The following is a 12272-nucleotide window of genomic DNA, read 5'->3' on the forward strand; positions in this document are numbered from 1 at the left end:
CAAATTGATCAGCGAAAAAATGCCCACAAATATCAGATGAAATCTTTCCTTCTTACCACCGGATGCATACTGCACCGTTGGCTCATTCTCACCTGTTCACCCACATTATGGAAGCTAATTATAATTTTATGACAATAATGACCGCCGACAGATTAATTTTACGACCAAGGGAGCATTATTTATTTATCAGCGAAACGAACGAACGGCGAACAAGGGGTCGAGAGAGGAGACGCTTTATGCACTCCATTTTGCACTCCTATGTGTGTTTGTATGTGTGAGTTTATGTTGTTTTCAGTACCGGGAAAAAGGAACAAAGGGAACAAAAGCGGGAAAATAAAAACTCGCCCGGTTCGTTCCGGATGGTTTCGGGGGTGAAAAGGCGAGGGAAAATTCCGATGCATCTTGCTCGTTGCTCGATGTCATTAAAGGATTTTTTGGAGGGAGTGAGGCTGCAAATGGAAAACATCGAAAAGACGAAATAAAAAAAGTCCAATAACGAACCCAAAAATGGATAATTAACAAACGAGCAACGGTGATCATAACTAAATGATGATGTTAATGGGAAAATTGCCCGAAGCGCTCCGGAAGGAACAGTACTACGCTGTTGGTAGTTTTACTTAAAATGTATTCAATATCGAACAGAACTGTGTCGGGGTATTCATAATGTTCTCACTTAATGATGGCCTTTCAATCTTACTCGGTAACTTGCTACCTTATTGGCTAGATTCGATAGGTTTTAAATCAACTGTTAAGAATATTATTAGTAGAAGTTTTCATAGCTCTTCGTGCAGAGCCGTTTGAACGGAGGCGCCTTGTTCGCGTCGGAAGATGATCGTTCGATCGACCGCTCGGCGCACGTTCGCATTGTGCTGTATCCACAGCAGAAACCCTACGTTGATGATCAGTATTACAGACAAAATTAACAGTATAAACACCTGATAGTTGTACGCGTGAAGTTCGGTACAGGAAGCGGACACTATTGCTGGACTTCCTGCTCCAACCACACCACCATTTCCGGCCCGTTCATGAATCGATCGTACCATCTCGTGCAGCAGTTGTTCCGTTGTCCGATTCATGTCTCGTAACATTTGAAGTAGCTGATCATTCGTGAATTCGCCTGGTGACGATTTTCCACCGGACAATGGATGATCTATCGGTGCTACCACGGGAAGCACAGATTCTTGGGTGCTCTTACAGTAGATACCCTGCACATTGGATGCATCCAGTGTGGTGCCGTAAGCTTTCAGTGGTTCCACCTTGATCGAATGCTGTCGACAGAAGTGTACCACATCCACGAGATAGCTACAGTTCCACGAGTTGGCAAACAGTCCGAGATAGCCTAGCGAAGGAAACATCGCCGGAAGACGTTGGTACTGGATGCTGGTCAGGTTGTTACCGTCGATGTGGAGATGTTCAAGCCGTGCTGCAGCTGTCAGGACCGTCAGATCGAGCTTTTGAAGCCTATTAAAAGACACATCAAGCCGGGTTAGATTGTACTGCTGGGAGAAGATACCGTGCTCCAGGGTCGTCAGATTGGTAGCCTCCAGATTAAGCTCTCTAAGCTGGTTCATCTTCAGGAAGGTGGTCAACGGTAGCGATTGCAACGAGTTGAACGATAAATCCAGCGTATTTAGATTGCTCAACGACGAAATGTTGCTTATATTGTTAAACAAGTTGTGCGACAGATCGAGCAATTTTACCGCCATTTGTTCGTACGGGATCTCGATCGTTGTTAGATTGTTGTGCGAAAGATCAATTTCAACAGCCACGGAAGGCAACACTACACTTGTGAGAAGGTTTCCACGCAAATACACTTTCTGCCACGATTGATGTGCATCCTTTAGGTGAATTGTTCGCAACTGGTTGAAGTTAAGGTTCAAAGAAATAAGCTGACTGTAGCCAAATATTCGCTCACCAAGCGTCGTCAGCAAATTATCATTCAGCGATAGGACGGCTAGATTCGGTAACTCTCCAAACACATCCTCCGGTAGCGTTACCAGCCGGTTGTGATCCAAGTAGAGCTCTTTCACCAGCGGTATATCGTGGAACGTTTTCTCCTTCACTTCCTGCAACTGGTTGTGGGACAGATCGAGCCACTCCAACAAATCACAACCCTTAAAGATGAAGTTGTTAAGCACCTTGAGCCTGTTACCGTGCAGAACCAGATGGCGCAACTGTTTGGCTTTTTCAAACGTAAACTTGTTTATGTTCTCGATGCCCGTGTTCCGCAAGTCGATCGTTTGCATCTCGGGAAAGGTTGTGAACAGTGAGCGTGGAATTTCTTCCATACGTGACTGCTGAAACTCGAACCAGTAAGGGCGAGGATATTCGGATGAGAAATCTACGTCTTCTGCATCGTGGACAACGGTTACACCGTGCAGCGTGCAGTGGCGCAAGTTATAATCACCAGTAGAGCTGTAATGATCACACTCATAGATAAGAGCTTCTGTAACGCACATAAAACTGATGGTCGCCACAAATATCACAATTATTCTAAGAATAGATAAAACACAACAATACAAAGTAATTATTAGCACAAGACAAATCTTTTTGCCTCCTAAAAACTGAAACAAACCTTTGCAGAAACATCTTTGAAACAAAGAAAAGACTCTCACAAGCGATCTCAGTGGTGTGTTTGCTGTGTTTCGCTGCTGGATGCCAACTGACAGACCCAGGAAGTCAGTCAGTGCTTTGCACAAATCATTCCATTGGGCTTGGTTGCATTTGCGACAATTATTACTTTGCCATCACCCTTACGAGGGCGTTCTTATCAGTTTCGTCTACACTGTTCCTGTGTCATAAGCATCTTAGGCCTTGAAAACATTTCATCATCAGCAAAAGGTTTCCCGCTTTGTGTAGCTGGCTAGCCATCAGCTGTTCTCGATGTATACAAACTTTCTCATACCTTATCGCTGCATCATACCGCATCGAATTACAAATCACGCAACGCAACGATCATTAGAGAAAGGATCTGGATGAAAGATTAGGAGCTGAAATTACGATGTAATGTTTGGAACAGTGTACATACACAACCGAAACCTGCCCTTTGACATTGAAAGAAATCGTAAGTGGCATGCAGTTTGCATCCTTTTGCGATAAGAATGCAATAAAGAAGGGTTGGGGTTCTGACTGAAAGTGCAAACTGCAAACGTCCTATCAGTAGTTAGGCGTCCGAGAGAACTAATAGCTCATCAGAGAGGGAAAGAGAGCGAGAGAGAGAGAGAGAGAGAGAGAGAGAGAGAGAGAGTGAGAGACTGATAAAGAGTTTCAGGAACTAATAAAGTTTTTTGTCATCAATTTAAATCATACATACGATATTTAATGCAAAAGATTTCGGTTGGTATCTTGAATCTACAGTTTCTATGTGAAGTAATGGGCATCAAGTGACGAAATATGTAGCAGGTGCTTTAATTTTCATGACATTAAATGTAGAAAAAAGTGTTCAATTTTGTAATCAATGCACGTCGTCATGATAAAACAATGCATGAAATCTTAACTCCTTTAACATGCTGCATTGTCTAGATGCCTCTCTAATGGATCAACAGGATTTTTTAAATTGAGCTTTTCCTACCTACTTTAATGTCTTATTCCGGACTTCACTTCATTTGAGTATCCTGTTGCGGCGTTGTCAATATTCGAGAATTTACGATCATCGGTCGGGATGAGGTTGGTCAGCTGTTGTTGCCAGCTCGAACCACCATGGTACTCCACGTTAATTCCATCACTAGATGTCGTATTTAGCAAATGCAAGCTTTCGTCATAGCGAGGTTTATGTGTTTAAGGTGAGCGCCCACAATGTACTTGTGCCATGTGAAAGCCACCTTAAGAACCGCCAATTCATCCATTTTCTCGTTTGTCGATTACAACATGATGAGAAGAATTTCATATGAGATAAAAGAGAAACGCCTTATTAAACAATTAGTTTAGAATTTTTTTGGAAAGCAATTTTTAGGACTTAGTAGTATCGGCCCTTAGCATACCTTATAGGTTTGAATGCTTCAACAGTTCTAATTTATGTACACTCATTTGATAGTCTGGAACATCTACTATCTACTACTCAAAATCCTTAAGCCTTTTGATTTCTACATCTTAATTTCTCAAACCTGATAGGTCACACAGAACATCGAATGGCTTACAAGACTTGGTGATATTACGTAGTAGGATAGTCAGTCACTTCAAGGATACGATTCGAGTGATATTTGAACCGCAGTGCTAAAGGACCGTTGCCGCCAGAATTTATTTAAATTGATAATTTTCAATAGAATTAATAAAGGATTACAATAACACTCTAGTGACTTCTCAAAAAAGGTCCTAAGACAAATGTCAAAGAAGTTTGAAATATGTAAGATGCATCCATACAACATAAAAACAGCTTTCTGTGATTTCTATTAGACGTAGTTTTATTATTTCTATTTACATTCACATTTATCTCATCAGATGGATTCATTACTAATGAATCCTTAGCGTTAAAAATGGTAATTTTGGTGCAAGCGTTTTGAAAACGATCACTTTTTGCACCATTAAAACAATCACACTGCTATGGGTAGATTAAGCGATCATTGCCCTTACCGTTCTTACCATAATAACGCAAGCATCTGCTGTACCGAAGCGAAAATATTTTATCACCAATGTTTCGCTCCCAGGCTGTCGGTCAGGCTGAATGACCACAGCCAGGTCAAGACTGACTGACAGAAGGAAAAAAAAACCACCAATAAACGTGCGAAGAACGCTTTTTATTCCTTCCCGCCGATTTGTCGCTGTTTTCGTAGTATCACTGAGCAGAGCTCGCTGCAGGATTTGGTTTGTTTTTCCCGCTATCTTTGCATTCAGGTGCCAGTAAGGGCTTTTCTTTTCCGGTACTAAAATACGCGTGAATGAATGATAATACGTACGATCAAAGCGTATGAACGTGGTTGGACGCGTTGTGCTCACTTCAAAGAGCTTTGCTTAATTCACAAGAGAGGTGTGAATGTGTTAAGTGGTCCGGATAAGTGGAAACATTTGGCTCTAATCCCGATTCTATTTAACACCAGGAATTGATCAGCTTGAATTCCACCTCATGTGTGTTATTTATCCTTCAAAGGGATAAGGTGCGTTAATGGGTTATTGTGCAAAGCTGACTGTTTGCTAGTTTAATTAATTACTTTTTCAGAAGGTGTTTTAGCATTATGTGAGATCCATCCGTTAGACCTCCAGAAGGATGCCTTGCACAAACGCACGACGGTTCACGATGGTTCGTGTGTTGTACACCGAATTTTCGTCATTTTACCTCGCGGCGCTCAAGAATTTCTCTTCCTTGGTTAATGTCTCGAGCACTCACAGCACTCTTGGCCGGTCGGGAAGGTATCCTTTTTCTTTGGGTTTGTTTTACTTTTGGTACGTTTTCCACTTTTTATTCATTTCACTTTGTTGTTCTTCGTTGAGATTTTTTTTTCTCTTCCCTCATTTCGCTATGTTGGTTAAACACCCTCGGGTGAAATTTTCGCAAGCCTACGTACTACCTCCGCACAACACACAACTTGAAATAAAACATTCTCAACTTGCCTTTGGCCCGTGGTGCCTTTCAGTTCGGTTCTCATTTTTCCTTGCAATCTTTCTCCCGCCGGGTGCGAAGGCTCCCCACACCGTTGTACCGGTTCTAGCGGAGTTTGAACCGAAATTCCTGCCCAGCGTCAAGTCACAACTGCCACACACACAAAAAAATACACAGAAGGAAGGGAAAGAGGATCACGGAACAGAAAGGAGCAATGGAGAAGTGGGAAGGGAGAAAAAATGCACACTCGCTCCAATCCTTGGTCCTTTTGGCGTTTTTGGAGTCTTTGCCGATGAGCGGAGACATCTTTTCTGCTTTCGCGACGAGCAGGGCAGGGCTAGGTCGGTAAGGATATTGCCGAGGAGTAGGGTTGCCTCCAGGAAGAAAGCCGTCACAGCACGAAAAAATCCATCATGATGTCGTTTTTGGTTCGAAGCAATCACACACACACACAACACACAGGTCCACCCAGACCCTTTTTGGGCTATGCGGAGTGTTTCGCTTCCTGCCGGCCGGAGGCCTTGTTTGAAACGAAATGCCGGCTAAAGGACACGGCAGAATGCAAGCAAGACAACGGAAACCCGGACAATCGCGAAAGGACGGAGAAAGGACCCCGGATAAAGTGGCCCGGGGCCACGTGCACGGAAAAGTTTTCATTTTTTCTTCGCTATCTCTCTCTCTCTCTCTCTCTCTCTCGCATTATTTCTTTCCAACTCCCGCGGGGTGTTGGTTGCGTTTGGTTCCTCTTTCTCTGGCCGGGCAAGAGAATTCCCCATCTTTTGGGCGCGCTGGTGTCCTTCGAGCTTCCATCCACAGCAACACTCGACAAGCCCTCGGGGGCGTGTTGAGCTTGCGTCCTCCGCCTGCACGTCGTCGCGTATCGCGGGGAAAGAAGCGAAGAATTTCGTGGTCGCTTGTCAAATGGGGCAGTATGTTCGGGATCGAATTGCCTGGAGCCGCACAATTCTGCGCTCACTAGCGCAGTTGACGGGGACTTGCGCGGCGGCAAGAAAGGAAGAAGGGATGGGAATGGGACGAAGAGGAGAAAGGGAACGAAAATGGCCAACAGGCGTGTGCAAGGCGATGGGACCGATTTTGATTCGGTGCATCGGTACTGAAGGACACGGTGTTCATTATTCGATGCCAGTTCAACTGCAACGGTTGTTTAGTTGATGTAAGCAAACCATTAAGTTCAAGCCAGAATTTAAAATTATTTTCTGTATTAGCGAGTAATTTTACCTTGCTTATTGAAGTCTTGTTTTATTGTTTACTTTATGTTTCGTCATTTTTACCATAACATTTGCTTACGTTCTGACGACAGTCCTTTATTTAACTATGCGAACACTTGTTACGAATAACACAAAAAGTAGAAAAGATATTTAAAAATGATTTCAAAAGGAGCTTTAGAAAATAATAAAATTTACAATTTGATTATTTTAGAACATTTTTACATTCACTTTAGTAAAAAGTTTTGGCACATGTTTTTCCAAGTAGCATATCTCCAGGAAAAATATTTTTCTCCGCAAAAGTAATAATTTAAAAAATCGCTCAGTAATTAAAGTAGCTCACGACGACCTGCGTTAGAGTAAATTTATTTTAGAACAAACGTTGAATTTTATTCAACCATTTTGGTTCGTTGATATTTAATTTATAAAGTCCTACAATTGGATTTTTTTAATTTAGATTTTTAGTAATTGTGGCATTGCCTGTTTTCATTCAAATTTTTAAATCATAGGGCTTTCTAAAACCTTGCAAAACGTGTATTTGAATTGAAAATATAATACTCTAGACCTGACCAACAAATTGATAAGCGTAGAGAAAATTAACTAAAAATCCAATATACATCGCTTCAAGTGTGTGTCTCTACAACTGACTTGAACTTAAATTTGAAAATCTTAACCAAAAAAAAAATATTAATTAACGGAATGGTTGTGTTCCACTATGTTATAATTTAATCATCCTTCGACTTCCTGAAAATAAAAGACATTGAACATTGCTTCATCGTTTCCCAAAAAAAAAAAACCTTCAAAAGAAGAAAAACCAGCTCATTATCATGGATTGCTCCAAAAACACAAGCCTATTAAAAAATTTACTGCACCTCGTTTACTTCACATTATGACGTTTGCTTCGCCACGGTGCACTTTTACTTCGCGCCTCTAATGCTTACGAAATGGCGCGCAAAGCCTCCGCGATGCCGGAAAGCACGTGGCACCCCCGTTGCATCGTTTCGTTTCCGAAGCAGTCAATGACGACAAGAAGAGAAAAAAAAAACAACACAAACAAAGTCCACCACCGTGGACCGAAAGATTGCATGTTTTACATATCAAAATCGAGCCCTCGAGCGTATTGAGCGCGCCTCGGTACCTCTCGATGGTGCCTCGTAAACTTGCTTACGATGCCTGCTAGCCGGCGGGCCCTTTCGAAGGGTGGATACGAACCAGCCGGGTAAAAAAAAAACTGCATCCCGCAGGTTAATCGGCCATCGGAGTGACGATGTGGTCCAGTGCACTTATTTCGCTCTCCTTTCCTCTCCTTTTCAGAGCTCTTTTCCCCTCTCTCTCTCTCTTTCTCTTGCTAAACGATTACGATCACACGTGAGATCGGGCAAACGCGAGCAAACAAATCATTGCATCGGTACTACTCGGGCAGCTGCAGAACTGCAAGCTGCACCGTGCAATTAATGGACACATTTTCCTTCACTAGTGTCGTACGGCTCAACCTGTACCTGGCGATTTCAGTGCGTCCTTTTCGGAAGGGTGGTTGTTGTGGTTGGTGGTGCTGCTGCATGCTGCAACAGTCAACCATTCCGTACACACACACACACACAATGCAAGGAGATCGCGTAATTCGCTTTTGCGAAGAAACCTCAGACAAAAGTGCGCGAGCGAGCGAGTGATCGCAATTAAAAAGTAATTAAGACGTCTTCCTGACTTAATTACAAAGTTGTAACAATCGCAAGCTCGATGGCATTTTTACGAGCTTATTCGGTGTGAGCACCAGTTTCGCGGGCGCCAGGCGGTTCGTTAGGCAACGCCAGGCTACCCTAAGCGCAAGGACGCACACTTGGGAAACAGTTTTCATTGCCAGAGCACCAGCGAGCCCGCGTTGTGATAACCTGTATGCATTTACGCGGGTGCATTTTATCGTTTCCTTTTTTTTGCGCTTCAATTTGAATCATCCGTTAAATTGAGGTTAAAAAAACGGAAAAAGGGGAATTAACATAAGGGACAAAGAAAACAACAAATAGTGCGATATTGCTCGACCAGGGAAAGCTTTCCCAAACAGAAAACAGCAATAACTCATGATCATGCGATAGGTTAATTAGTGACTGTGGTGTCGTTTTTTCGCTGGAAAATATTTCACACACCATTCCCGAACCTTTTTGTGGGTTCCGGGTGAAACATTAATATTAAATTTTCCCTTTTATATTTCCTGACATGTAAAACGTTTCCTGGGAAAAAGCATCCCCTCAACCTCCGCCATCAATTCTCGATTTGGATCTTTCACTCCCCGGAATTCTATCGAACTTTAATACGGTTTGTCGTGTGATTTTCGCTCGAAAATAATTTACCACAGAATTGTAATTTTACTTGCGAACATTACTTTCTTCCTCCTTAACCGCTTCCTAATCACATCGGCTCACGTCTCGCATGGAAAACATGCTGCCCCCCCACCACATTCACATTCGATTCGAATTCGATCCACAGACAAACGGGCCAAGCCTCTCCGAGGGCTTTTCACCTGTGGAATGAAAAGGGGGGAAAACCGCTTCAAACCTTCGCGCAAACGAAGCCCCAAATTTGGGTCCCCTCCCCCAAAAGAGGGCCCGCGGGCATCCGTACCGGGCGAAAGCACAGTGGCGTGAGCGCGCGCGCGCTCGAGCATCGTTTCCGATTTTCAATTACCGAATTGCTGCAAAATTTTGCCTCCCCGAAAACACACAATTCCAATTTCGCAAGCCAATAAAACAAACCACAATTCCTGGTGCCTACCATGGCCAGCAACCTTTCCGCAGTATCCAGCAGCAGACCCCGATACAAACACTTCCCCCCAGCATAACATTCACACAGAAATGCATACAATTGTCCCGAATGGCATAATCGTGGAGTTTGTGTGCGTGTGCCGGTGCTTCACCAATGCCAACGTCGCCCAAAAAGCGTACCAATGGATCGAGAAAGGTTACGAGAATACGGCACACCCGGCTGGCAACCCAACTTGAAAGCGTTTTCCCCGCATGGCCCAACCCAACTGCGCACAATTTTCCCTGAAACTGTGCGGTGCAGGAATAACATCCAGCACGCTTGCAAATAATTATTTCTACTCAAGCAAACGCATCACAACCATAAATCGAATAAAATTTTGATATTTTGATATGTTGCGCGTGTGTTTGTGTATGCCTACACGGAGATGCAGCTTTTTGGCGCAAATGAAATGGAAATGCACGCACCGGAAAATTCACACACCGTTGCACATCGAAGCAGGGAGCCCTTAAAAGAGCAAATCCGGACATGGATGCAGTTCGCCGCATTTGTGCCTGATGTGCTTGGCCCGTGACTGTCTGCAGTGCAATATTTCGTTTGATCTGGCGTGAAAAGTTTGACCGCCAGATTTTGGTTATAGGTTGGACGGGTGAAACGCGAGCTTTCGAAACGTGTCTAATGCAGTCCACAAGAATTTTTAAACGCATGAAAAGATGTTCAAAAGACTTATAACTTGAGTTTGAAGATTTGTTGTGTTTGATGAAGAAATTAAAATCTTTTTAATTTTGCTTTTCAATTAAAAGAAAAATACAGTGGTGGATTCACCGTACTACAGTGGTGTGAAGGATCGATAAACAATCCTTCACAAACGATCGATCATTGGGAACAATATCGCCCATGGTGAATATTTGTAATTCATGTAATTAAATATTGAACAATCGTCGAAATGACACACCGGTGTTCAAACACGTACGAACGATCTGTCGAATCAATGTGTGGCTCAAGGTGCAACTAGAGATTTTCGTCACAGCACAAAACGCTCGATTAGCTACCAACTTAGAAACGAAGGCGTAGCGAATCCAGAAAGGGCAAATTACATGAAAAGATTTGTTCTGATGACAGAAGGAACAATCGCTCGTCGGAACTCACAACAGCAACTTTTACACACATTTGTAAACATTTGCAAACATTTGAGATTGAATTTAGCAAATTTAGCAAATAATAATTGATGGTAATTTCTATGTGCATGCAGTGAAAAACTTTGTGTAATTTTTAATTTCACTTAAACTTTTTGAATCATTGTTCAAATATGTCTATGCAGCGTCCGTTAAGTAATAAAACGAATACAAATATTCCTACTGTAATTTAAAATAATGAACCAATTTTGCCCAAGATAAGGCAAAGAATGAGGAGGAAATATCTTACCAATATAATTACATAATTTCATCATCACAAGCTGTTGTTGATCATACGGCATTGTACCGTCGTAATGAATTTTAAATAAATAAAAATAAACAATTTTAAAAAAATTTATTGCAATTACTTATTTGTTCAACGGATGTGGTGGTGTTCAGATATTTATTCCTCAGTTTTGCTGATTGAGCAGCTTGTGTTGCACCAGGATCACCCAGGATCAAAGTGAGAAAAATTCCCAAACGCTCATGAAAACTTGAATTGTTTAGCTATGCACTTCCGTGGCTCGCATGCCTGACGTCCGCGTTCGTATTTTATTGATTCTTAACATAAAGTTTTAATTCTCAACAATAACACAAAGCATATTAACCAAAGATAACCTCTTAAACGCATAATAGGCAGCAAAACTTAAAGGCAGCCAAAACATCTCTAATGAAAATAAATTCTCGATCCCAATGTATTCGAATGAAACATTGAAATTGCATACAAACAGGCGCACAATTTTAGCAGCTGATGTAGAAAAGATTCTTTTTATTTTCCACCATGACATGAACATGAAAACATAAAACAGATAGAGTTAAATTTCTTTAGCACCTAGCGACGACGACATCGAATTGTTGTAACTACTTTGGAAAGTTCTAAGTTTCTTTACATTATAGGTCCTTGCGGAGTCATAAAACACTTCCTGCAGCAAAAGTTCACTTTACAACTTGGGTTGTAAAATACATTGAAAAAGGGCTTTTTATCATTTGTTTGAAAGAGAGATAGAGAGCGAAAGAGAGCGAGTGAGAGTTTTCCATAGGTGTGTTGTTTCGTCTTACAACCTGTCGTCAGCAGCGCGAATAAATCACGCCCTTCCCTTATGGAAACGATACCATCACCAGCAGGAACAGAAAACTCTTTTCGGTGAGCAAGTTAAAAGTTGCCAAGTCTGCACCAGCACTGCCCACTTGCCTGGAAAGAAAAGGTACACCGACATATCCTCTTTGGGGCCTCTAGTTTCAAACTGCATCAAACAGCGGCGCAAATCTGGTTCGGAATCGAAACGCCATCTGTAACGGAGCATAGATGTCGAAACGGAAGTTTTTCCACTCCCTTTGCTTTGATCCACTGCAAAAGTCCTTAACCCGTCGATGGGGTTTATCAGTTGCTCTGTTCGAGCAATCAAGCACCACACAACCACACTGCTCTCGTTCGTATCGGCACGAGCCCAAACGCAACACATAAACGATGGCTGATTACCCAGTGCGAAAGCTCCGATGCGAAAGGACTTCCATGCCTCGCGTTGCCTTTCGGCCACACTGATTACAACTGGTGGGGAACGGAGGTTGGCGGGGTATGTTCAC

General features: G+C 42.5%; 3 protein-coding genes across 3 annotated transcripts in view; 2 read left to right on the forward strand and 1 right to left on the reverse strand.

Annotated features, from left to right (window-relative positions):
• Positions 1-12272, forward strand: part of LOC126561821 (nucleolar GTP-binding protein 1) — a 331194-nt gene that overhangs the window by 210726 nt on the left and 108196 nt on the right. The gene's annotated exons all lie outside the window — the stretch shown is intronic.
• LOC126562574 (BTB/POZ domain-containing protein Tiwaz) overlaps positions 1-12272 on the forward strand; it is a 43398-nt gene that overhangs the window by 390 nt on the left and 30736 nt on the right. The window lies entirely within an intron of this gene.
• On the reverse strand, positions 774-3845 carry LOC126560980 (leucine-rich repeat transmembrane neuronal protein 3-like). Its single transcript, XM_050216930.1, has 3 exons — positions 3802-3845; positions 3648-3751; positions 774-2575 (listed from the first exon to the last, which is right to left on the reverse strand). Exons 1-3 carry the CDS (start codon positions 3843-3845, stop codon positions 774-776), a joined length of 1950 nt encoding a protein of 649 aa, XP_050072887.1.

This window comes from Anopheles maculipalpis, chromosome 3RL, assembly GCF_943734695.1.
Source record: "Anopheles maculipalpis chromosome 3RL, idAnoMacuDA_375_x, whole genome shotgun sequence".
Lineage (NCBI taxonomy): Eukaryota > Metazoa > Arthropoda > Insecta > Diptera > Culicidae > Anopheles > Anopheles maculipalpis.

Excerpts from the sequence above, each read along its gene's own strand:
- LOC126560980 (XM_050216930.1), bottom strand. The coding sequence starts at position 3,845 with ATGGATGAATTGGCGGTTCTTAAGGTGGCTTTCACATGGCACAA. Across the intron at positions 3,752-3,801 it reads GTGGCTTTCACATGGCACAA|CTTGCATTTGCTAAATACGA; the intron begins GTACATTGTGGG and ends CTATGACGAAAG. Across the intron at positions 2,576-3,647 it reads CCTCATCCCGACCGATGATC|GTTTGTTTCAGTTTTTAGGA; the intron begins GTAAATTCTCGA and ends GTTTCTGCAAAG.